Source organism: Salvelinus alpinus, chromosome 3 (assembly GCF_045679555.1).
Source record: "Salvelinus alpinus chromosome 3, SLU_Salpinus.1, whole genome shotgun sequence".
In the NCBI taxonomy this organism is placed as follows: Eukaryota; Metazoa; Chordata; class Actinopteri; order Salmoniformes; family Salmonidae; genus Salvelinus; species Salvelinus alpinus.
Window position 1 is genome coordinate 47,083,352 of NC_092088.1, and position 25,226 is coordinate 47,108,577.

Sequence of the window (25,226 nt, forward strand, 5' to 3'; positions counted from 1 at the left end):
GACCTTTCAGAGCTGATATTATTCCCTCTGTCTTTCTCTCTGTCCCTCTTTCTCTTGCACTCTCTCTCACAGGTTTCCACCTCAGTGCCACCGTGGTATCGCCCCAGGCTGGCCAATCAAAAGGGGCGTACAATGTGGCTGTCATGTTTGACCGCTGCCGCATTACCTCCTGCAGTTGCACCTGCGGGGCCGGGGCCAAGTGGTGCGCCCACGTGGTGGCCCTCTGCCTCTTCAGGATCCACAACGTGAGTTTAGAGTACACACACAAGGCATTACTGCATGAATACACCTATACTGTACACCTTTGTGCTGTAGTATAGACAGTATATGTGTGTTAGTGTAGCACTGTGACTACAGTCAAATCCATTTCAATTCTGGAGCTTTTACCCAAACCTGGCACAGACAAGCCATAGCCTATAGACGGGTAGACAACGTCCCAACAATAATTTGTGCGCAACTCTTGAGTTAAAAGGCTGTATTGTCATAGATATCTAGCAACAGCGACTAGAAGCTGCTGTGCGGTGAATTGTAGATGACTTGTTTCAGCTAGTTGTATTTGTTCTTAATACCATGTCTTGTTTTGACTCTTGTCTAGGCTAATATGGCTAGGGTTAGCTAGCCAGCTAACCAACAACTGTAACAATTTATTTTGAAGACAAACAAGTTCTTATTGGGAAAATGTCTTTATTTTTTCAATTAACATTTGCAGACGAAATATAACTTAAATGTTATCAAGAATCTTTTGACTGTAAGCCAACCCTGTCTGTTTTTACCTCGTAGTTGCGCACCCATCAGTTTTGTTGGTAAACACCCCACCCGACTCTCCTAGATATCACAGTCGAGGTGGGTCTTGCAGGGTCTGATGGGGTGTGTGTGTTTTTGCAGGAACGTGTGTGTGTGGGCTCAGTTCAGCCTTTGAAGTTCTGTCCAGATGTACTGAGATCATATGAACCCTTGGCCTTGCTGATTATGCCATCATGATCAGAATCGGAAAATGAACTTTGAACTCTCAATCCTCATATTTATTTTCCTCTGGAAAACAACTCTCTATCTCGCTCGGTAACCGTCCGTCCAGGAGAGCGCCTCGTCTCCCATAGCCATCCCCGTCTTTTCGCCCACTTCATACTGTCAGCTGTTCTGTGACACGTGTGAGCGCACACACTAGCTTTCTTGTGACCTTTTATCAGGTGCACATGGACCCTCATTAGCCATTATTGTATTGAATGGGTGGATTGACTGTAAATTAATGAGCAGCTTTCAGGCCCAAATAAGTGTGCTGTGCTATTTATGTTATGCTTAGCCATTTCCATGAATTCAGGCCCCTCACTCTGTAGCCATGAGAGGTGCCATTTTGTCGTGACCAAACCCATATCATCACTTTAAATACTAAGCGGGGCACTTATTCCAAAATCTGTTTTAGAACGCAACAGATGTCATTTGTAACTCACGAGTTGCCACTGCCCTCTCATGAATTGGATATCAAATATTGAGATGTCTTGAAATTAATGCTTCTACAGGTATTATGAGAAATACAGACACACTACTGCAGTTTTGAGGGGTTATGTTAAAATGGGAGCCATTGGTTGTAGATGGGCTTGACCTAGTCCATTATTAATGACCAGTTTTTTAAAAATATTTGTTAAAATTCAGTGTCTTGAGTCTGTCTCCTGAGCGCACGTTCACACAGTGTGTCAGAATGTAGTCACATCCTTGTGGTTTCAACAGGAAATGATCAAAGTGTGCATTTTCATAGACACCAACTGAACCCACAGTCTGAGTCTTCCCTGTTTCTCTCACTAGGGCGCATGTGCGCGCGCACACAGGCACGCACACAGTGCAACTTGACAGTACTCAATTAGTTCCACATTACGAAACCACTCCAGAAGATCAACGCGATAAATACTGAACACACACGCTGCAGACCAGAACTCTTGACTGTTCAATTTGTATTGCAACTTACATGAACACCCCTAAAGAACTGTTACATCTAACGTCACTCTCTGAAGAAGCATCATCTAATGAAATATTTTGGTCAGAGAACATTCTAATAGAAGAGCTTCACCGAAAAGTTGAGTAACTGCTTCTAAAAGTTTGGGGGTTAGGGAGGAGTGTGCGTTCCTTTTTCTGGTCTCCATCCTGGGCCAGGAATCCCGAGGGTTTCCAATCCCATTCACCACACAGTAGCAGCAGACTACCCCCCCCCTCTTTTTCCCCTCTAGTCTTTTTTAATGTGAGGTATATTGTAATTTCTTGTGGTGGTGGTGTCTCATTCTGTACAACACCCCCCCACCACATTCCATATTCCCTTTAATGACCTTCTGGAGAGCCAACCAGAGAATAAGCCTTAATCATCAAACCCTGGCCTGGCCCATCTCTCCACCATGTATTATGCATGGGCCACATTCTTACATTTGCAAATGAGGGGGGATCTCTGCCCTGCTCCACAGTGGAGCAGAAGGTATAGCTAAGCAGTAGGCAGCACTCTCACTGCAGTCTTAATAAAGTCATCACACAGCAGAGACCACTCCACAGCCTCATGGTCACAGCTAGCTAAGTATTCTAGGCCATGTGCCACCAGCCTACTATAGTGTGGGAGTTCTGGTTGTGAAGAGGGAGATGGCAGCTCGATGTTTCTTGTTTGTTAACAATGTGTAAGTACAGTATGGTTACTGAACAGTTAATGATTGTGCATTTGAAGTTTGTTGCACACCTACAGTTTTATATTTGAAAGATCTGTTTATATTTGATTGATCTGCATTTAAACTCACTGCGTGAACAGGAAACGGAGTACGGTGAGATCCTAAATGTATGCTAATGCCTGTCACCCCTGTATTTATCTGCCAGGCGTCTGCAGTGTGTCTGCGAGCCCCCGTGTCGGAGTCCCTGTCCCGGCTGCAGAGGGACCAGCTGCAGAAGTTTGCCCAGTACCTAATCAGCGAGCTTCCCCAACAGGTAAGACTGTCGAACCACACTAGTTTGCTAGATTGTATGTATTAGCACTAGCAACACTGTGTTGAATCCCAGACACATTTCTCAATCCCTTTTTTAGACTTTCCAAAAACTATTAGATAATGTGGTTTATGTACTTAAGTTCACCAAGTTAGTCATAAAAATAGATTTTAGTTGAGTGTAAGAACAGTGTTGTATGTTTTACCTCCCGGTGGCTAGGTTTGTAGCGGTAGCTGACCTCAGCCCGTAACCGGCCCAGTCTCAATACTCCCTTTGTCTGTGCTACTGCGATAAATAACACACAGTAGCTGTGTTGTCTCTTTATGTATTGCAGTCAGTAGGGAAGTGTTGCTCACTGTAATGTTACTCATCTCTAAGGCCAATTGTATTTCTTAGCTGTAATTAGAGCCTTGTGTTAAAAAGTTAGGATTTAACAGGTAGCCCCCCCCCCCCCCCCCCGAACCAATGGTGAAACCGATTTTATAACTCCTCATTAACTGATATGAAGCAGATTCTATCATACTCATTCAAACTTTTCTGTTATTTTTCTCCTTCAGATTTTGCCCACAGCCCAGAGGCTCCTGGATGAGCTCCTGTCCTCCCAGTCCACAGCCATCAACACAGTGTGTGGGGCTCCAGGTATGCCCTGGCTGTCTGTGCTTCTGTTTGCCTCCTGCAGGGGGCAGCCTCTACTCATCTCACATGGGTTCATAATGTGGTTGGAGATAATAATAAGTCAAAGGACTTTTTATTCATTGTATGGGGTGTAACCCACTACTTCCACCACCAATATGAGGAGTTGCTTCTCACACCCTCAACTCTAGATAGACCCCCATCTCTGACCATTTGCACTTAAGGCGTTTGCATGCTTATGTGCTTAGAGCACGCTGTAGGGTGGTTCAGATGGGATGTTTCACAAATATCAGCTAAAAACAGTTATTTACATTTGTTGTATTGTATTTCTTGGGCTTTCTGTTTACTCCCTGCCTTCTGTGTACAGACCCCACTGCTGGTCCCTCGGCCTCTGACCAGAGCACTTGGTATCTAGATGAGTCCACGCTCAGTGACAACATCAAGAAGACGCTGCACAAGTTCTGTGGCCCCTCTCCTGTGGTCTTCAGGTAAGAGAGCAGAGACATGCATGATCGAAGTGGGGTATTTTAAGAAGAGGAAAGAGTATGTGTGTGTGGAAATATACTTGCTAATCTTTGAAGCGGGTCTTCCCTCCCGGTGCAGTGACGTCAACTCCATGTACCTGTCATCCACGGAGCCACCGGCTGCGGCAGAGTGGGCGTGTCTGCTGAGACCTCTGAGGGGGCGGGAGCCTGAGGGGATCTGGAACCTCCTGTCTATCGTCAGGGAGATGTTCAAGAGGAGGGACAGCAACGCTGCACCTCTACTAGAGATCCTCACTGAGCAGTGTCTCACTTATGAACAGGTAACACACACACGTAGACACATGTTACATACATACTTATAAACTGGGTGGTTCGAGCCCTGAGTACTGATTGGCCGACAGCCGTAGTATATCAGACCGTATACCACGGGTATGGAAAAACATTTATTTTTTACTGCTCTAATTATGTTGGTAACCACTTTATAATAGCAATAAGGCTCCTTTGGGGTTTGTGATGTATGGCCAATATACCACGGCTAAGGGCTGTGTTCAGGCACTCCGTGTTGCGTCGTGCTTTAGAACAGCTCTTAGCCGTGGTATATTGGCCATATACCACACCCCCTCAGGACTTACTGCTTAATTATATACAGCAGTTGGCACAGAAAATTACATGTTTGACTGTTTCAATCGGAGAGGGCTTCACTTTATCCATGTGAACGCATAGAACCTTCTGACGAAATTAGAGGAATTTAAACTCCTCGCTTCTAACTCACGGGCTGCAGTAGTTGCTGTGACTGAGACATGGCTCGACGGGTCAGTGACTGAGACATGGCTCGACGGGTCTGTTGAGGACCATGAGGTTGAGCTGCCGGGTTATAGCATTCATAGAATTGACCGAAACGGTGTCGGCGCGTGTGTTTTTACTAGGAATGATGTGCATTTTAACCCTGGTTCAGATCTGTAAACGGATGGTCTTGAGGTTGCATGAATAGATATACTTCTTCCTAAATGTCGTCCTATACTTGTTGGTCTGTGCTATCGGCCTCCTAAGCAGAATCATTTATATGATTTACTTGAATTTAATTGCTGCGAATAACAATGTATTGGCCGATAGGGAATGTATCCTGCTTGTCGATTTTAATACGAATGTGCAGTTATCACCCAAGAAAAGTACACTAGTAAATGCCCTGTATAACTTTAATCAGTTATTTGGACTAAAACAACTGATTGTTGAGCCAACCCAGGTGTGTATTGACAGTAAATCAACTTTAGATTTGATTATTGTATCAGACCAAGAGAATGTCTGTCAGTCAGCAGTCTTAACTATTGGTTTTACGGTAACCTACTGTACTCGTAAGAAATCCAAAATGCTACTAGAGCCAGGTAACAAATACATGAAGGTACTGTCTATGAAACAATACTCAAAGGAACGTTTTGTAGAAGTATTTGGAATTTCAAATAAAATTTTATTGGTCACATACACATGGTTAGCAGATGTTAATGCGAGTGTAGTGAAATGCGTGTGCTTCTAGTTCTGATCGTGCAGTAATATCTAACAAGTAATCTAACAATTTCACAACATCTACCTTATACACACAAGTATAAAGGAATGAATAAGAATATGTACATATATTTTTGATTGGTCTCATGTACTAAACTGTGTTGTCGATCAAGCTTGTTATCATTTTAAAGATCTGTTGCTGTCTGACTCTGGTTCCGATTTAAACAAATTTGAATCAAACAGCGGTCAGGGAAATGGATCACTTCCGACATCTTAGACCTCATAAGGAAAAGGGATCACTACCTGGCCAGATTCAGAAGGACAAATCTACAACCAGATTATTATGTTTATATTAACTGTAGAAACCAGGCAAGATACAAAATGGATAAGGCCAAATTCCAACATAACATAGACGCTGTTAATGACAACTTACATCAGCCTTGTAAACTGTGGAAATGTTAAAGGACATTGGCTCAAATTCCCCATAAGGCAAAATCCTGTAGTATTGGCCTAGATATTGATGATGTTTTATGTTATGACCAGGAAAAGGTTGCAAATTATTATATATATATTTTTTTACCACTATAACCTCATCTCTGGTTAAGAAGTTACCTACCTGCTCTGGACACTATGGCCAGTCTTTCATTAACAACTTTTACCATAGCAAAGGTATCACCATTTTTTTTGTTTGTGCTGTGCATGGTAACCGAGGACAACGTTTCTAATCTACTATGCTTAATAAGCACAAACAAAGCAACTGGGCTGGATAACCTTCCTGCAAGATTCATAAAGGATAGTGCTTGTGTCACTGCTAAAACGATAACGCATATTGTAATCCTTTCTATTAGTAGTGGTACATTTCCCAAGGATCTCAAAACAGCCCGGGTGGTTCCACTCCACAAGAAGAGCAGTAAAACAAATGTAGGAAACTACAGGCCTGTGTCGATCCTCAGCACCTTATCCAAAGTTGTTGAGAGATTTGTTTTTAATCAACTTGAGGGATAACTTCTCGGAGCACAAAGTTCTTTATGAACTCCAGTCTGGCTTTAGAACACCTCATTCCACTGATACTTGCCTTATCCACCTTTTTGACCACATCAAGCAGGAAAGTGAGAAGGGGAACTATACATGTTAGACTTGCAGAAAGCTTTTGACACTGGACCATGATATTCTCCTGATGAAACTGCAATGATTGGGTCTAAATGATGTTGCAGTGAATTGGTTTGGGTCTTATCTGACCAACAGAACACAAGTTTGTAATGTTGGTGATGTTCTGTCAGAGGTCAAAGAAATATCCTGTGTGTAACCGCAGGGATCCATTTTAGGGCCTCCTATTCCTTATATACGTTAATGATATGCCAGATACAGTAAAGTGCAACTTTTGCTTTATGCTGATGATTCAGCCATACTGGTATCAGGGAAGGATATAATAAAAATCGAATCAAATTTTATTTGTCACATACACATGGTTAGCAGATGTTATTGCGAGTGTAGCGAAATGCTTGTAGTTTACATAGAGGAGACACTGAGTAAGAAATTGCATTTTGTTAGAGATTGGTTGACTGACAGCAAATTGTCGCTACATTTGGGAAAAACTGAATCGATTTTGTTTGGAACAAAACGTAGATCGCTTAGGGCTGACAAGATAAAGGTAAACTGTGCAGGCAAGGAGATTGAATCTAAAACAAGTAACTTATCTTGGTGTGTCCCTAGATCAATCCCTTTCTGGAGGCCTGATTGCTGCTGCTGCTGCAAAAAAAAAAAGGCAAAGAAATGTTTATCGTAACACTAGATGTTTTAACATCAAAGTTAAGAAACTGCTCGTCTCAACCTTGATTCAGTGTCACGTTGATTACGCCTGCTCTGCTTGTTATAGTGGGCTATCAGAAAAGCTGAAAAAAAGAATGCAGGAGAATGCAGGTCATGCAAAATAATGTTATCATGTATATGCTGAATGTCCCCCCTAGGACCCACATAGGGATACAGGAGTTCCTGGTGGTGGGCTTGTTGCTTAAATGATCGTGCCCCAGGTTATATGAAAAACCACATTGATATGGTCTATAACCAACAAAGTTACAATACCAGAGCTAGTGTTATGTCTTGTAAAATCCCAAGAGTAAACAGTACTGCGATGAGCACGTTTTTCTATATAGGCATTTGTCTATGGAACAGCCTTCCCTTGGAGATCAAGCAAATAAAAAAGTAAAAATAGCTTTAAAAAGCAGGCTAAGGTTTTCATTTGGACAAGGTTGTCTAAGTAAGAGAAACCACTCCACTGCCTCTTGTGCCCTCTACTGTTGGTCAGGTGTATTTATTTGAAGGATCGGTATGATGTGCAATTAATAGATTGATTTAATGGTTGATTTTTTAAGGTTAGGGGGAAGTGCAGTGAAGAGTGCCACTTTTTAGGATGTCAATAAATGAATGTATTTATGGTTGTTTATAATTTGGTCTTGCCTTTTAGTCATTATATGTGTTATTGTTTTTACCATGGAGGACCACTTTGGAAACCAGCTTAATACTTTGAAGTGATATCCTCTGGGTCCACATTGTACATTTTGTTGTATGTCTGTTACTCAATATAAATTCAGGACATGATAGGACAGCAGTGACTGTTCTCGCCTCTCTCCTCAGATTATTGGCTGGTGGTACAGCGTGCGTACGTCGGCGTCCCACAGCAGTGCCAGCGGGCACACAGGGCGCAGTAACGGGCAGTCGGAGGTGGCAGCCCACGCCTGCGCCAGCATGTGTGATGACATGGTGGTTCTGTGGAGGCTGGCTGTGCTAGACCCTACCATGAGCCCTCAGAGGTGAGGTCACTTCCCTTTCTGCCTGTTTAACGCTTAGCCTTGGTTTCCTACATCCACTAGAATAGTGTCTAATGCTGACAGCACAGCCCTCCTCCTGTCTCTTACCTTCATTTCACTTCTTACTTTCACAAGCGTTCCCAGGCCTGAATCTGTCTGTTGGGTTGATTGTCACTCCTTTTGAGGCTCTGTGAATTTAATCTGATTAGAGCAGTCAGTGTTTGGGACATTGAGTGTATTATAGATGAGGGCATCTTCCTGATTCACTGTGTCATGTCCGATTCTCAAGGCACAGAGCCGATTTGCTGCTTGGCTTTCAGAGTGTTATGTGCTCTCGCTCTACACACTGACAAAGAAACATTTGGAATGACTGTCAGATTTCTCTGCAGAAAGCCTTTTTGTGTCTGTGCACTTCTTCCAGTTACATTGATGATTTTCTGAATGATACCCATTGTGTGTGTGTGGCAATACATTGGCAATTATACGAATTGTGTGTGTGCCTTTGTGTGCTTGTTTGTTACTATAGTCTCTGCTCTGTGGCTCTTGTTTCCTGGACTGACTAACAATGTTTATTTTTGCACCATCCTATAGGCGTTTGGAGCTGGCCTCCCAGCTCAAGCAGTGGCATCTGAAAGTGATTGAGATTGTGAAGCGAGGGCAACATCGCAAGTCCCTGGACAAACTGTTCCAGGGCTTCAAGCCAGCCGTGGAGTCCTGCTACTTCAACTGGGAGGTGGCCTACCCACTGCCAGGCATCACCTACTGCAGTGCTGACAAGAAGAGCGCCTCCTTCTGCTGGGCCAGGGCAGTGCAGCAGCAGAGAGGGGCCAAGGCTGGCCTGGCTGGAGACACCTCTGAACTTGGAGGAGGAGGGGGGAGATCTGGCAGCTCTGAGGGAGGTGGGGGAGACTACAAGGGCAGAAGTCCCCAACAAGAAGTGGCTGTCAGGCCCAAAGAGACCATTGTGAGCAAGAGGAAGGGGTTGTCGGCCGGGGGCGGAGGAGGGGTCCTAGTGCGGCTAGGGGGCAGTGTGTCTCTCTCTCTAGAGGAGGGCAGTAGTAAAGGGATGTACAAAGGCGCAGGTTCTTCCTCGTCCATTGGGGGCAAGGCTAAGCTGTCCCAGGGGGGGAAGTCGTCCTCCGGGGGATCAGGAGGGGTAGGGGGAAAACACCAAGCGGCCAAGCGGCGCACCAGCAGTGAGGACAGCTCCCTGGAGCCTGACATGGCCGAGCTGAGCCTGGATGACGGCTCCAGTCTGGCGCTGGGCGCTGAGGCCAGTAACACCTTTGACTTCACACCCCCGCCACCCGAGATGCTGCCCTCACCAAGCCCGCTACTCAGAGAGCCACACAAATACAGTGGGGGAGGGAAAGGGGCCGGAAACATGCCCAAGGAGCGCTCCTTCGAGGGCAAACGTGTCACTCTTGCTGCCACCCTGCCTGCCACTGAGTCCCAGCCCGCCTTCCCCCTCAAGGAGAACGCCGCTGTCGTCGTGGAAGCGGCTGTTGCCTTGGAGAAGGAGGTGGAAGTGGAGGCGGAGATGGAGGTGAATGGAAATAAGGAGGCGGCCCCCGCTGGAGACGCTCGGCTCTCCACCTCGGCCGCTGTTGTTACCGTGACTGCTGCTGCCGCCAAGCCACCGCGTGGTGGGCGCCGAGAAACTGGCGCTGGAGCCGTAGCCCTGCCCAATCAGAGCCCAGCGGCAGGGGCAGGGGGGGACCCTGTTGGAGAGGATGACTACCGTGCCTACTACCTAAATGCAGCCTCTGAGGAGGGGGCAGAGAGAGTGTCAGAGAACAACCATGAGGAGGAACCAGACATCTTTGCTGGGATCAAGCCACTGGAGCAGGAGGGCCAGATGGAGGTGCTGTTTGCATGTGCAGAGGCACTCCACGCCCATGGCTACAGCAACGAGGCCTGCAGACTGGCAGTGGAGCTGGCTGGAGACCTGCTGGCCAACCCTCCAGACTTGAAGGTGGAGCAGCCCCAGACGAAGGGTAAGAAGAGCAAGGTGTCCACCAGCAGGCAGACCCAGGTGGCCACCAACACCCTGGTCAAGACCTCCTTCCTGCTGACGGTGCTGAGCGAGAGGCTGGAGCTCCACAACCTGGCCTTCAGCACGGGCATGTTCTCCCTGGAGCTGCAGAGGCCCCCAGCCTCCACCAAGGCCCTGGAGGTCAAGCTGGCCTACCAGGAGTCAGAGGTGGTGGCTCTGCTCAAGAAGATCCCTCTGGGCCTGGTGGAGATGACGTCCATACGGGACAGGGCCGAGCAGCTCCGAGATGGGAACTTCTGTGACTACAGGCCTGTCCTGCCCCTCATGCTGGCCAGCTTCATATTTGATGTGCTGTGTACCCCAGGTGACTCTCGCTATACATGTAAAATGTTCTCTGTTTGAACTCACACAATATATACAACAAACAGTATATATGCACACAGATGTAGAACTTTTACTTGCTAATTGATCTGAATTACATGTCATGCCGTCATCACACTAGTGAGACTTCCAGTAATTTATATTTCACCCCTCCCCCTCCTTTATTTTGTTTGTACAGTTGTCTCCCCCACAGGTTCCCGTCCTCCCAGCCGTAACCGGAACAACGAGATGCCTGGAGACGAGGAGCTGGGCTTTGAGGCTGCTGTCGCAGCACTGGGTAAGATCGACCACAAGGTTTTTACATTTACACCTTCAGGAAGTGGTAGGCACCACATTTAATGGCTCAGTGTTGAGGTTAGTTATACTTAAATAGGAAAACGTCCAGGTACCAGTTTGGCTTTGAAACTGCTGAACTCGTTTGCTGCCGTCTGTTCATATTTCTACCTCCCTTTTTCCCGCTGTAGGTATGAAGACCACAGTGAGCGAGGCAGAGCACCCTCTGCTGTGTGAGGGGACCAGGAGAGAGAAAGGAGACTTGGCTCTGGCTCTTATGATCACATACAAGGATGACCAGAGCAAGCTGAAAAAGGTAGCCCTTGGTTTCCGCACTGTAGCTAGTAGAATTAACTAATTACCAAATAAGGATTGTGATGACTCTCCCTCTGTGACCTCTTAGATCCTGGACAAGCTGCTGGACAGAGAGAGCCAGACCCACAAGCCCCAAACCCTGAGCTCCTTCTACTCCAGCAAGCCAGCTGCCAGCAGCCAGAGGAGCCCGTCCAAGCACGCTGCCCACAATGCTCACGGACACGGAGGTGCCACCGGAGGAGTGTCCAAACACGCCCCAAACGCCACGGCTGCAGCTGGGTCCTCCTCTGTGCAACCGGTGGCTGCTGATGGGGCACCAGGACAGCTGGCGGGCAGCGGGGTTCAGAACAACGTCACACCCTTAGAGGGCGTCGGTGAGGCCAGAGAACAAGGTGAGACACAGACAGGGTGGTCGGTTATGTCGTACTGTACCTGTCCTGCACTGAAAATGTTGTTACCCTACCTATACAAAACAGATTTGTTGAAAATGGATAGAATTCTTTGAATCCAACCCTCACTGTTGCTACTGTACGCATGTAAAATGTATTCAATACTTACCTTATTGTCTCAGCAGATGGCACCCAGCCTGCGTCATGTGACCAGCCCAGTGAGGCGGTCCCATTCAAGCCAGAGGGCACGGTGCCAAGCCGCTTGGCGCTGGGAGGACGGGGGGCATACAGCGGGCGCTGCTGGGGCTCTCCTGTCCGCCAGAAGAAGAAACACACAGGTAACCAACTAACCATGACCCTCAACCTCAGATTAAGACACAGGCTATGTCTCTAATAACAGCCTATACTACTGTATAGTGTGCATTGCATTTGACCAGGGCCATGCCATGTGACTGGAATGGCTTCTAGAGGTAGTATTGACATATGGCTGACTAGAAGTTTTAGGTTTAACGGTTTTGATATTGTTGTCCCAGGCATGGCGAGTATCGACAGCAGTGCTCCTGAGACCACCTCAGACAGCTCCCCCACCCTCAGCCGACGTCCACTCAGAGGGGGCTGGGCTGCGGCCTCCTGGGGGAGGGGCCAGGACAGTGACAGCATCAGCAGCTCTTCCTCTGATTCGCTGGGCTCCTCCTCATCCAGTGGCTCTCGCAGGGCCGGAGGCGGAGCTAGGGCAAAGAGCACAGACACCAGCAGGTGAGTGACTCCTACAGATTCTATACACGTGTTGATGCTTTCTAATTATTGGAGAACTCAACTAAGGTATTGAGGAAAATATGCTAATACACTGAATTTCCTCCTCCCGCTACCCTCTTAGGTATAAAGGGCGTCGTCCCGAGTGCCATGCACCCCATGTGCCCAACCAGCCATCGGAGGCGGCGGCTCACTTCTACTTTGAGCTGGCCAAGACGGTGCTGATCAAGGCCGGGGGCAACAGCTCCACCTCCATCTTCACCCAGCCCTCAGCCAGCGGGGGCCACCAGGGTCCCCACCGCAACTTGCACCTCTGTGCCTTCGAGATCGGCCTGTACGCCCTGGGCCTGCACAACTTTGTCTCGCCCAACTGGCTATCCAGGACCTACTCCTCCCACGTCTCCTGGATCACAGGTGAGGTTTATAAAAAAAATCTAGTTCATCCCAGAAGTGTTTTTTAAATTTTTAATAGTCCATGAGACACAGGTAGCTAGCTATAAGCTTGGTCTGGTCCACCACACTTTACATGAGTGTCTCCTCCTCTCCTCGTCCAGGCCAAGCCATGGAGATTGGCAGTGCTGCCCTCAACATCCTGGTGGAGTGCTGGGACGGGCACCTCACCCCTCCCGAGGTGGCATCACTGGCAGACAGGGCATCACGGGCGCGGGACCCCAACATGGTTCGCGCTGCGGCCGAGCTGGCCCTGAGCTGCCTGCCCCATGCACACGCCCTCAACCCCAATGAGATCCAGAGGGCCCTGGTGCAGTGCAAGGAACAGGTACATGTCCGGTACTCTTCAGTTCTGCAGAAGACACATCGGACTACTCATGTAGGCTGGGCATCTTTTTATTCTTTTACCCTTTTATCCATTTTGTCCTGAAAATTCTATTTTTTTCTTTCTTTTTCTTAATCTCATAATTTCTTCTCCCTCTCTCGTCACCCCCTCCCCTCCTCTCTCCCTGCAGGACAATGTGATGCTAGAGAAAGCCTGTATGGCTGTAGAGGAGGCAGCCAAGGGGGGCGGTGTGTACCCTGAGGTTCTGTTTGAGGTGGCCCACCAGTGGTACTGGCTCTATGAGCAGACAGTAGGAGGGGGATCAGGGGCCCAGCGTGAGGGCACGGGACGCTGCAGGGCCAATGGTGGAGCTGGGAGAAGACCCCCGGAGACGGGTCACGGTGTGACGGACAACAGTGGCAACATGGAGTCCTCTGGTGTTGCCACAGTGACTGCCTCTGTGACAGCAGCGGCTGTGGTGCCTGTCATCTCTGTGGGCTCCACCATCTACCAATCACACGCCCTGCCTGGCTCTGCCATGGCCCACCCACACTCCCAGGGCCTGCACCCCTACACTACCATCCAGGCCCACCTGCCCACTGTCTGCACCCCCCAGTACCTGGGGCACCCGCTGCAACACGTCCCCCGGCCCACTGTGTTCCCCTTGTCAGGGGGTGCGTACCCACAGGTAAGAGGACTGTCTGGAGGCATCATGGGAGGGAGGATAGAGAGGAGGGAAAGACTGATGGAGACAGAGAGCTGGGAGAGAGATGGTGGGGAGAACTGATAAGATCAAATCGAGATGCTTGGGCTTCCAGTGAAATACTGTGTTGCTAATTCTTCTTTCCTTAAGTAGCTTACTTAGAAGACATTAAGTCTCCTTATAGACCCCAACCTCTGCTTTACACTACATGCAGGCTTCTCTCAGTCCCTAGATCCCTCAAACTCAATCCTGGACCTTTTTCAACTCTTTTTATTGTTCCCCTCTAATTAGGGACTGATTTAGACCTGGGACACAGGCATGTGCAATTCTTCATCAGGTAGAACAGAAAGCCAGCAGGCTCCGGACCTCGTAGGGTAAGAGTTGAACACACCTCCCCTAGAACATAACAGAGAATAGCTGATGGCAGAGACTGCTCCACCACGTCTTGAACTCGCAAGATCCATTTGAATCTCCAGATTCACTAACACACAGTTTTTAATTCCATTTATTTATTTTTCGTTGTTGTTTTGGTAACCGTTTCTCATATTTTGTTATTTTAATGACCTTCTGTTCAGTTTGTGAAGTTTGAATTGAGATGGAGAAGGGAGGGAGAGTTGGGAGGGAACTTAAAGAGTACAATATTGAAACTAAGTTTCAAGGAGACTCAACTAGACAATTGGATCACTGCGAAGTGATCAGTATGCACCTGGTGTACCTACAGTGTTTGACTTTGAAAATCTTTTTTATTTTACGCTCTCTAGTGCATGTCAGGAAATTTGAGGGGAAATGATGGGAGAATGTATTAGTATTGATTGACAGCCACTCCGTAACTATAGGCTGAAAAAAGTAAATGGAGACGCAAGCACACCATGCCTTAAACCCCCCCCCCCCCCAAGTGCTCAGTGGGGAAATCTGACAACCTTTGTTTCACTATATGAATGATAAATGACTAATCTCTTTTTGTATTAAGCCCACGACCATTGTCTTCCGTCACTCCTACATGTCACTCGTCCCTCAGTGCGATATTCGTATGCACTATCTGACGTAAGACAGTGGCCCGCAACAGAGAATAGCATCTAACTAATTTTAAGTGTGTATGTGTGCCCTCCCAGGGAATGCACCCGGCCTTTATCGGTGCCCAGTACCCGTTCTCAGTGACTACCGGTCCCCATCCGCCCATGGCAGCAACTGCGGTCACCTTCCCTGGTATTCCCGTGCCGTCCATGACCCAGATCGCCGTCCACCCGTACCACACTGAGACCGGCCTGCCTCTGAGCACCACTGTAGCAGGTGAGCGGAGACCACTGCTGCGTGTGTGTTTGCACACGTCCATGTGTAGTCTGTCTATAAACTTCAAATAGTAATCTACTTAGCATGTTAGCTGATGTAGTTGATGGATCACATTCAACAGGAACAACTTTTAAAAAAGGAAACATTTACTTGATGGATGTTTTATAATGGGCTCTCCATGGCACTCTCAGGAGCCGCGTCTTTTTCCTCTTTCTATCCAGTAGGTGGCGTCCATTCAGGCGCCACAATCCAGGCCATTCAGGGGTCATCTCTTCCTGGTATGTCTTCCCAGCCCGTCTCATTGGTCAGCGCCCCGTTCCCGTCTGAAGACGAGCAGCATAGCCAGCCAATCAGCCAGCAGGGTCTTCACTACCTGCACTCAGCCTACAGAGTTGGTGAGGAATATACCTATGCTTTTAAGTGTCCATGATAAGATTCTCTAGATGTAATACTAGATGGTATAGGCACTGTGAATATCAGTTCTATCATTTGCGATTGTTATGCTTTCTATTCAAAGTAATTGGTGTTAACTGTGATATTTCACCCTGACTCTTTGATAGGCATGCTGGCTTTGGAGATGCTTGGAAGGAGGGCTCACAACGACCACCCCAATAACTTCTCCCGCAGCCCCCCATACACAGAGGATGTCAAGTGGCTCCTGGGCCTGGCTGCACGGCTAGGTGAGAAAGGGGCAGGGATGAAGAGGGCATCTTGGATTCTAGTAGTTTCATCTATTAAGGTGTTTTGGGAAAAGAGGGAAATATTGATTTGAAGTATTTATGCACAAGCATCATAACCCTCTGGTGGTTTAAGAAGGTGAAGACTAGAGTTGAATGCTAAGTAAGACACACGAACATATCGATATCGGAGAACTGAATTTTCTGTGTATGTTGATAGGATTCTACTGAAATGATTCTGCCAGAATTCAAAGTATAACATACTGTATCTTTGATTTAAATTGTATTTTATTTTATTAGGATCCTCATTAGCCGACACCAATTGCGACAGCTAGTCTTATTGGGGTCCGCCCCTTAGAGACAAAATACTTTACAATTTACATACATTTTAAAACATTAACATGTAGTGTCTGTGTGCGCATCTGTTAGCCATAGACTTTTGCTAACTGTCAGCAAAGCGTAAATGCTCACCATTCTCTCATCCTCTCCAGGTGTGAACTACGTGTACCAGTTCTGTGTGGGTGCGGCTAAGGGTGTGCTCAGCCCCTTCGTCCTTCAGGAGATCATCATGGAGGCTCTCCAGAGACTCAACCCCGCCCACATCCATGCCCACCTCCGCACACCCGCCTTCCATCAGCTTGTGCAGCGCTGCCAGCAGGCCTATCTACAGGTAACACCAGAGCCCAGGCCACAAACGACCCCTAGACCAGGGTTCCCTAACTGGCGGCCTGATTTTATTTGGCTCCCCAAGTTTTTTTTTAATGAACATAAATAAATAATAATTTATATTGTTGTACATAAGACTGTAAAAACAACAGCAAATCAGTTTAGTGATTTTAGTTTTGGAAATCTGTTCCAAAGTATTCCAACACATAGTGGCTTTGGAAAATATTCAGACCCCTTCACTTTCCCCACATTTTGTTACGTTACAGCCTTATTCTGGAATGGATTGATTTTTTTTTTTTTCTGGGGCCGCCTAAGTGGTGCAGCTGGTCTAAGGCACTGCATCGCAATGCTAGCTGCTTTACTACAGATCCTGGTTTGATACCGGGCTGTGTCACAGCCGGCCACGACCGGGAGACCAATGAGGCGACGCACAATTGGCCCAGCGTCATCCGTCTGTGAGCTGAAGCGCAGCTGGGTCATGTAGCAAGACAATGATACAAAACACACAATCAAGTCTACATGCAAATGGTTAAAAAGCAACACATTTTAAGTTTTGGAATTGCCTAGTCAAAGTGCAGAACTAATCCTTATTGAAATGTTGTGGCAGGACTTGAAACAAGCAGTTCATGCTTGAAAACCCACAAATGTCACCGAGTTAAAGCAGTTCTGCATGCAAGAGTGAGCCAAAATTCCTCTACAGCGACGTGAGACTGATCAACAACTACAGGAAGCATTTGGTTGCAGTCATTGCAGCTAAAGATGGCAATTCTTTTTTCACAAAGGTTAATTGAGTGTTGCATAACTTTGTTAATAAATAAAATAAGTATCCTTTTTTTTTTTGTAAACTCACTTTCCCTTTATCTAATATTAGGTTTTGGTTTCACGGCACTGTAGTTGAGTGCTACAAACTTTTGTAAAGGGAGACTCCGGAGTGCATCCACTGGATGATAGCCTGCTCTGATGGGGAAGCGGCTAACAGGCTGTGACTGTTGCAAAGCTGAAAGGCATGTTGGCCTCTGGAGATTCTGCGCTAGCTCACATGCACATTTAATTCCTTGCTGTGGTTTGAGTCACTGTCTTTCTGCTTTCAACAAGGCTAGATAAAACCGATGTGTGGGCTTTAAAGGTGAATGTTCAAATTCTCAAAATGCACACTGCTTTATGAGCGTAAACATAGGAAGAGGTGTTGTGTGTGACTATCTGCCCCAGTTTCAGCTGACTTGCTCTACCACCTGCATGATGTGTTCTTGCTACACACTTTCACAAATGCGCCGACACATTTGTTGTCAGCTGACAGTATCCGCGTGACACAGGCTCTCCTCCTCTTTCTCATCAGGCAGTTAATGAGATGAGGTATCTGATGGGTTGTACTCAAGCGGGAAATATACCATGACTGACAGTGAGTCATCTCCTCAGTCACAGGAGAGGAATTAATTCCATATGTTGGGTGTCATTATGGATATGTTCACCCGAAGAGGCTGGTGGGAGGAGCTGTAGCAGGACTGGCTGATCGTTGGCTGGAATTGAATAGAGGGAATTGAGTCAAATGTGGTTTCCATATGTTTGATATAGTTAAATGTGTTCCAGTCTTTACAATGAGCCCGTCCTCCTATAGCTCCCCCACCAGCCTCCTCTGATGTTCACCAACTGTCTTTCTCTGGAATTGGTTCCTCATCTCCCTTAGAACACATCCTGCTTAAATTAAGCTCCAGTAAATGAGGTCAAAATAGTAACTTTTGAGGTTCTCCTATTGAACTTAAAAGAAATCTCCGCACTCTCCCGATCAATGCATCATTTTCCATTTATTTAGGCGTCAGACCTTCATCAGAGCATACAAAAACACACGATGACAAAGGCCACATACAGGTAATGTGCGTCAATGCAATCAGACATGATGAGCAACACCTGTGTACAACACAAATGCCAGGAGGCACATCAGTAATCATTTATCTCAAATGTGTGACTTGATTGAGACACAGTAATAAATAAAATATATACTTTTTACATAATTTAACATTGTTATGTAGTCTTTCCATAACTCATAAACGCTTTAAAAAAGTAAATGGGAGTTAAGACAAGGAAAAACCTCAAATTAAATAAAAATACAGAAGGGGGGGGGTCTATGGGAACCTGTAAGAGGGTGTCAGGTTTAAGAACCATCATAAATGACAGGAACCACATAATGCAGGGGGGGTTAGGGGGAAACATATTAAAGCATGACACTCATGTCAAAATGATCATTAAGCCTTGATGGATGTAAAGTGCCAAGCATATGAATCCAAAAGAGTTTCCTTTGGCACAGCTTTTTTCCTCTGGATGAAGGTTAAACTTTTTCAATACCCTGAAATTGTGAAGATTTGTTAGTGGCAGGCAAAAGGGTCATTTTCATCATTACACCTTATGGTGCTCTTGCTCAGTCTTTGCTTAAGGCGCTTAGAGATTTTCCCAACATACAAAATACCACATGGGCAACATAAGATGACAATAACATTCATGGTGTTATATGTAATATAATGATTACAGATAGTCCTGAATTAATCATGAATAATGAGTGAGAAAGTTAGACAAATATCATACCCCCCAAAATTCTAAACTGTCTTGGTGGTATGATATTTATGCCTCTTTATCACTCATCATTATTCACGATTCATTCAGTACTATCCGTAATCATGGTAGCAACCACACTAATGTAAACTCTGCAAAAAAAGAAAATGTCCCTTTTTCAGGACCCTGACGTTCAAAGATCATTTGTAAAAATCCAAATAACTTCACAGATCTTCATTGTAAAGGGTTTAAACAGTTTCACATGCTTGTTCAATGAACCATAAGCAATTAATGAACTTGCACCTGTGGAGCGGTCGGTAAGACACTAACAGCTTACAGACGGTAGGCAATTAAGGTCACAGTTAGGAAAACTTAGAACACTAAAGAGGCCTTTCTACTGACTCTGAAAAACACCAAAAGAAAGATGCCCAGGGTCCCTGCTCATCTGCGTGAATGTGCCTTAGGCATGCTGCAAGGAGGCATGAGGACTGCAGATGTGACCAGGGCAATACATTGCAATGTCTGTACTGTGAGACGCATAAGACGGCGCTACAGGAAGACAGGACAGACAGCTGATCGTCCTCGCAGTGGCAGACCACGTGTAACAACACCTGCACAGGATCGGTACATCCTAACATCACACCTGCAGGACAAGTACAGGATGGCAACAACAACTACCCGAGTTACACCAGGAATGCACAATCCCTCCATCAGTGCTCAGACTGTCCGCAATAGGCTGTTGTAAGGCAGGTCCTCACCAGACATCACCGGCAACAATGTCGCCTATGGGCACAAACCAACGGTCGCTGGACCAGACAGGACTGGAAAAATGTGCTCTTCTCTGACGAGTCGCGGTTTTGTCTCATCAGGGGTGATGGTCGGATTCACGTTTATCGTCGAAGGAATGAGCGTTACACCGGGGCCTGTACTCTGGAGTGGGATCAATTTGGAGGTGGAGGGTCCGTCATGGTCTAGGGCGGTGAGTCACAGCATCATCGGACTGAGCTTGTTGTCATTGCAGGCAATTTCAACGCTGTGCATTACAGGGAAGACATCCTCCAGCATGACAATGCCACCACGCACAGAATGACCAGTATGGCTGATTTCCTGCAAGACAGGAATGTCAGTGTTCTGCCATGGCCAGCAAAGAGCCCGGATCTCAATCCCATTGAGCGCGTGGGTGAGGGCTAGGGCCATTCCCCTCAAATGTCTGGGAACTTGCAGGTGCCTTGGTTGAAGAGTGGGATAACATCTCACAGCAAATCTGGTGCAGTCCATGAGGAGGAGATGCACTACAGTACAACACCAGATACTGACTGTTACTTTGGATTTTGACCTCGCCCCCCCCCCCCCCTTGTTCAGGGACACATTATTCCATTTCTGTTACTTACATGTCTGTGGAACTTGTTCAGTTTGTCTCCGTTGTTGAATCTTGCTATGTTCATACAAATATTTACACATGTTAAGTTTGCTGAAAATACACGCAGTTGACAGTGAGAGGACGTTTCTTTTTTTGCTGAGTTTGGAAACATGACTCCAAAATGACACCAAATTATTCACCATTCATTTCTATTGGGCACAAAATAATCTGAAACCCAACCAAAACAAACCGCAAATGCATCCAACAAGTTTGTAGAGTCACAAGCTTGATGTTGTCATTGCGTGCTAGGAATATGGGACCAAATACCGAACTTGACTAATTTTGGTCTCCTAAAATGGGGGGACTATGTACAAAAAGTGCTGTAACTTCTAAATGGTTCACCCGATATGGATGAAAATACCCTCAAATGAAAGTTGACAGTCTGTTCTTTAACCGCATAGTCATTGTATCATAAAAGTGTCACTGTCCCAATACTTTTGGAGTCACTGTATACGCTTTAGGGTTAAATGTGGTTATACGTGTAACATAGCAGTTTCTCTTAGTTTTCACACTTTTGCCCAGCAACTCTTGGCGTACTGGAAAGAGGAACCTCCGTCGAAGAAACTCTGTTTCATGGCTGTAGCCTTGTAAACTTAATTGTCAGTGGAGTGACTCAGGCGTCCGTCTACAGAATTGACTCCTAGGTAAACTGTTTTAAGTGCATTAGGATGCAGTAAGCTAAAATAAGTGTTATGGTCTGCCTTTTTGATAGAGGGTGGTGATGAGGTTACCATCAGAGACCATTATTCACATATCTACATTTTTTAAATATTTCTAGTCAGGGTTTATATCATTTGAGGAAAGAGAAATTCATTATGTTAATCCTGACTTTCAGTCCAAATGTACACGATATCATCAATATATCTCATATTGAAATTAATGTCTTAAATTGCAGCAGTACCATAGGGCAGTGTCTACCCTTTTGAGCCATACTCCATTAAACCGCACCATTGTGAGCAAATTGAAGCGCTCTCCATTTCCCGTTAATAATTTATCAATTTAAACTCATTAAGATACAGAATTTGTCCTGAGAGGTTAAAAAAAAGATAAGCACCTGCTCAAGGCTGGGACTGAGAATGCACTGCACTGGAGATGTGCGGAATTCTCATCACTTCATTAATGCCTTCAAAGGCTTACCCTGAGATGAAGGGATGTGATTAAATTAACAAATGTAAACCTAGTTTAAGGTGGCTGTATCAATATACACTATATATACAAAAGTATGGACACCCCTTCAAATTAGTGGATTCTGCAATTTCAACCACACATGTTGCTGACCGGTGTATAAAATTGAGCACATAGCCATGCAGTCTCCACTGGACAAACATTGGCAGTAGAATGATCTTACTGAAAAGCTCTGACTTTCAACGGGGTACCGTCGTAGGACGCCACCTTTCCAACAAGTCAGTTTGTCAAATTTCTGCCCTGCTAGAGCTGTCCCGGTCAACTGTAAGTGGCGTTATTGTGAAGTGGAAACGTCTAGGAGCAATAACGGCTCAGCCGCGAAGTGGTAGGCCACACAAGCTCACAAAACAGGACTCCCGGGGGCTGTGGTGCATCAAAATCATCTGTCCTCGGTTGCAACACTCACTACCGAGTTCCAAACTGCCTCTGGAAGCAACGTCAGTACAATAACTGTTCGTCGGAAGCTTCATGAAATGGGTTTCCATGGCCTAGCAACCGCACACAAGCATAAGATCACCATGCGCAATGCCAAGTGTAGGCTGGAGTGGTGTAAAGCTTACCGCTGTTGGACTCTGGAGCAGTGGAAACGTGTTCTCTGGAGTGATGAATCACGCTTCACCATCTGGCAGTCCGACGGACGAATCTGGGTTTGGCAGATGCTTGGAGAAAGCTACCTGCCGGACTGCATAGTGCCAACTGTAAAGTTTGGTGGAGGAATAATGGTCTGGGTCTGTGTTTTATGGTTTGGGCTAGTCCCCTTAGTTCCAGTGAAAGGAAATCTTAACGCTACAGCATACAATGACATTCTAGTCAACTCTGTGGCAACTGTGATTCCAACTCTGTGGCAACAGTTTGTGGAAGGCCCTTTCCTGTTTCAGCACAACAATGCACCCATACACAAAGCGAGGTCCATACAGAAATGGTTTGTTGAGATCGGTGTGGAAGAAATTGACTGGCCTGCACAGAACCCTGACCTCAACCCCATTGAACACCTTTTGGATGAATTGGAACGCTGACTGCGAGCCAGGCCTAGTGCCCTCACCTAATGCTTTTGTGGTTGAATGGAAGCAAGTCCCTGCAGCAATGTTCCAACCTCTAGTGGAAAACCTTCCCAGAAGAGTGTAGGCTGTTATAGCAGGGAAGGGGGCACCAACTCCCATGTTATTGCCCATGATTTTGGAATGAGATGTTGGACGAGCAGGTGTCCACATACTTTTGGTCATGTTGTGTATAACACTGGTAGTGGACCACATATGTTTATCTATATTCCCACCAAACACTATTGTTCAATTCAAATTGATTCCAAGTCCCTATGTACTTGTGTAAATCTGAATGGATTGGTATTCGCAATGTTCATATTCTTGAAGAACGTAAGCTCTTGGTTTGAGACTACAAAATCAACCAAAACTGCTAAATAGCATTTCTAATAGCTCTATATTGAAAATAATTTGAAGAATAGCTGAGATTAAATTATTTATTCACTTTCTACCTGGTTTTATGATTTGTCATTTAAGTTCAGACTTGAGTATTTTTCATTAAAATTAAAATGTATAACAAAGAACACCTCCCGAAACCCAAATTTGGGTCATGACCCACCAGTTGAGAAATTGCTGCTCTACAAGTTCATTGGGGGTAGTAGGAGGTAGGGGTTGGTTTAGGATTTGGGTGCCCTGTCTGTGACTAACATTGAAATAAGTAGTAAAGTAGATTACCCTTTGGTGCCCTGTTTGACTCAGTTAATCTGCTCCTCTGTCCCACCCGTCATCCCCCACTGCAGTACATCCACCACCGGCTGATCCACCTGACCCCGGCCGACTACGACGACTTTGTCAACATCATCCGCAGTGCCCGCGGGGCCTTCTGTTTGACCCCCGTGGGAATGATGCAGTTCAACGATGTGCTTCAGAACCTGAAGAGGGGCAAGCAGACCAAGGAGCTGTGGCAGCGCATCTCTCTGGAGATGGCCACCTTCTCCCCATGACTGTGAGGGCAGTGGAGTGGGAGAGGAACGACGCTCCCACCCCACAAACCCGCAGCCCTGTCGAGCTCTGTCTCTCTCCATCGACCCTTGGCTCTGCCTCGAATGCTCTCCCCATCCGCCATACCTGGCCTCTCCCTGACCTGACGTCAACCCTCCTTGTGTATCTTGATGTACATACCCTACACAGCACACAGGCAGCACAATCAACCCCCATTCCCCACCCTTTTAGATGTCATAACTGTGTGAGACGCAGAGCTTTGTGGAAAGCTGAAAGGGAATCAGCTTATGTAGTGTTCTGTGTCTGTTCGTGACTGAATTTTATCTCCCATTATCATGGTTCATGTCTCTGTGTAACTTCCTGTAACATATATTCCCCCTCATCCTCCCAACTTTCCTTCCAGAAGCAGTCACGAAGGAGTGCTTTTTGGTTGCTTGGGGCATATAAGTTGTCATTTATTTTGTTGTTAGTTGGTTATTTTATTGAAACCACTGAGTAAGTCAGATTCATACTGCAACATTCCACTGTCCTGGGGGGAGTTAGCCTCCACCAGTCACTACGGATCTGAATTTTGGGTATTCTGACAGTGTTTAAACAAGAAAGTAAAAAAACTAGACAAAAAACAGTTTGTTGAAATAATATAATGAAATGTAATATGAAAATAGTAACCTGAGTACGGGTGAGGATTCTTTTTGTGTTTTATCTTTTTGATATTTTGAATGATGTGTATGCAGAGAGGAATTGAGAATGAGAGAGTGTAATGTGAGTGTTGTGTGGGTTCCCTTTTCCGATTCAGCAGTTTGAGGTTTTGGGTCTGGGAACACGGGTGTCTGGCTGGACCAAACGCATTAGCCTTTTTTGAGTGGGTCAAGAGTGCAAGTGGATGGCCTTTTGCAAATCTCAAGTACAATCATCCAATCAAATATCAGGATCACATAAAGGATGAGTGGACATGATATTTACATGCCCTACACATCTAGAATCATAAAAGTGCTACGCTCAGAAAGGCTTATGTGCAGACTGGGTTTCCAGGTTACATCCATCAGCTGTTACTGTGGAATTCATGTCCACTGTCCATTGATGTTCTATAGGGGGCGTTGTCAGATCCCTGTGTTCCAAACCTGCACCCTCAACCCTGCTCTGGAGCTCACGGGTGATGTGACTTAGTAGAAAATGTACTGTGATATTTTTGTATTCCTCAGTGTAGCTTGGTTGGGGGAGAAAAAAAAAGTATATATATAAATTGTGCTGATTGCAAGAGGTTGTAATTTAGAATAAAAGAAAAAAGGACATAAAGCAATACTGAAATGTAGAGTTTACTTAATAAAGGTTATTCAAAACACATGTGTTGTCATTTATTTTGTAGGTGTAAAGTACAAAAAATGGACACTATCAAATCAAAATTGATTGGTAGCGTACACAGATTTGTAGATATTGCAGGTGCAACAAAATGTTTGGTTTCTAGCTCCAACTGTAGTAATGCCTAGCAATAATTTAAAAAAAATA

The 25,226-nt window shown here is 45.9% G+C and overlaps 1 protein-coding gene across 13 annotated transcripts in view; it reads left to right on the forward strand.

Annotated features, from left to right (window-relative positions):
- The window catches only part of LOC139570837 (zinc finger SWIM domain-containing protein 8-like), a 39,916-nt gene extending 14,852 nt beyond the window's left edge, over positions 1-25,064 (forward strand). For 2 of the 13 annotated variants that reach the window (XM_071393051.1, XM_071393052.1), the window contains 20 exons: positions 73-245; positions 2,845-2,952; positions 3,507-3,588; positions 3,950-4,070; positions 4,186-4,387; positions 8,202-8,377; positions 8,966-10,733; positions 10,920-11,028; positions 11,216-11,340; positions 11,428-11,731; positions 11,911-12,066; positions 12,262-12,484; positions 12,606-12,895; positions 13,036-13,310; positions 13,447-13,944; positions 15,051-15,249; positions 15,441-15,644; positions 15,810-15,929; positions 16,418-16,596; positions 23,519-25,064. In XM_071393051.1, coding sequence (XP_071249152.1) covers positions 73-245; positions 2,845-2,952; positions 3,507-3,588; positions 3,950-4,070; positions 4,186-4,387; positions 8,202-8,377; positions 8,966-10,733; positions 10,920-11,028; positions 11,216-11,340; positions 11,428-11,731; positions 11,911-12,066; positions 12,262-12,484; positions 12,606-12,895; positions 13,036-13,310; positions 13,447-13,944; positions 15,051-15,249; positions 15,441-15,644; positions 15,810-15,929; positions 16,418-16,596; positions 23,519-23,722 — 5,516 coding nt within the window. In that variant the 3' untranslated portion in view covers positions 23,723-25,064. Of the gene's footprint in view, positions 1-72; positions 246-2,844; positions 2,953-3,506; positions 3,589-3,949; positions 4,071-4,185; positions 4,388-8,201; positions 8,378-8,965; positions 10,735-10,919; positions 11,029-11,215; positions 11,341-11,427; positions 11,732-11,910; positions 12,067-12,261; positions 12,485-12,605; positions 12,896-13,035; positions 13,311-13,446; positions 13,945-15,050; positions 15,250-15,440; positions 15,645-15,809; positions 15,930-16,417; positions 16,597-23,518 lie in introns of all 13 variants that reach the window. The other 11 variants (XM_071393054.1, XM_071393059.1, XM_071393063.1 and 8 more) reach the window with 11 other exon arrangements.
- The last annotated feature ends 162 nt before the right edge of the window (positions 25,065-25,226 follow it).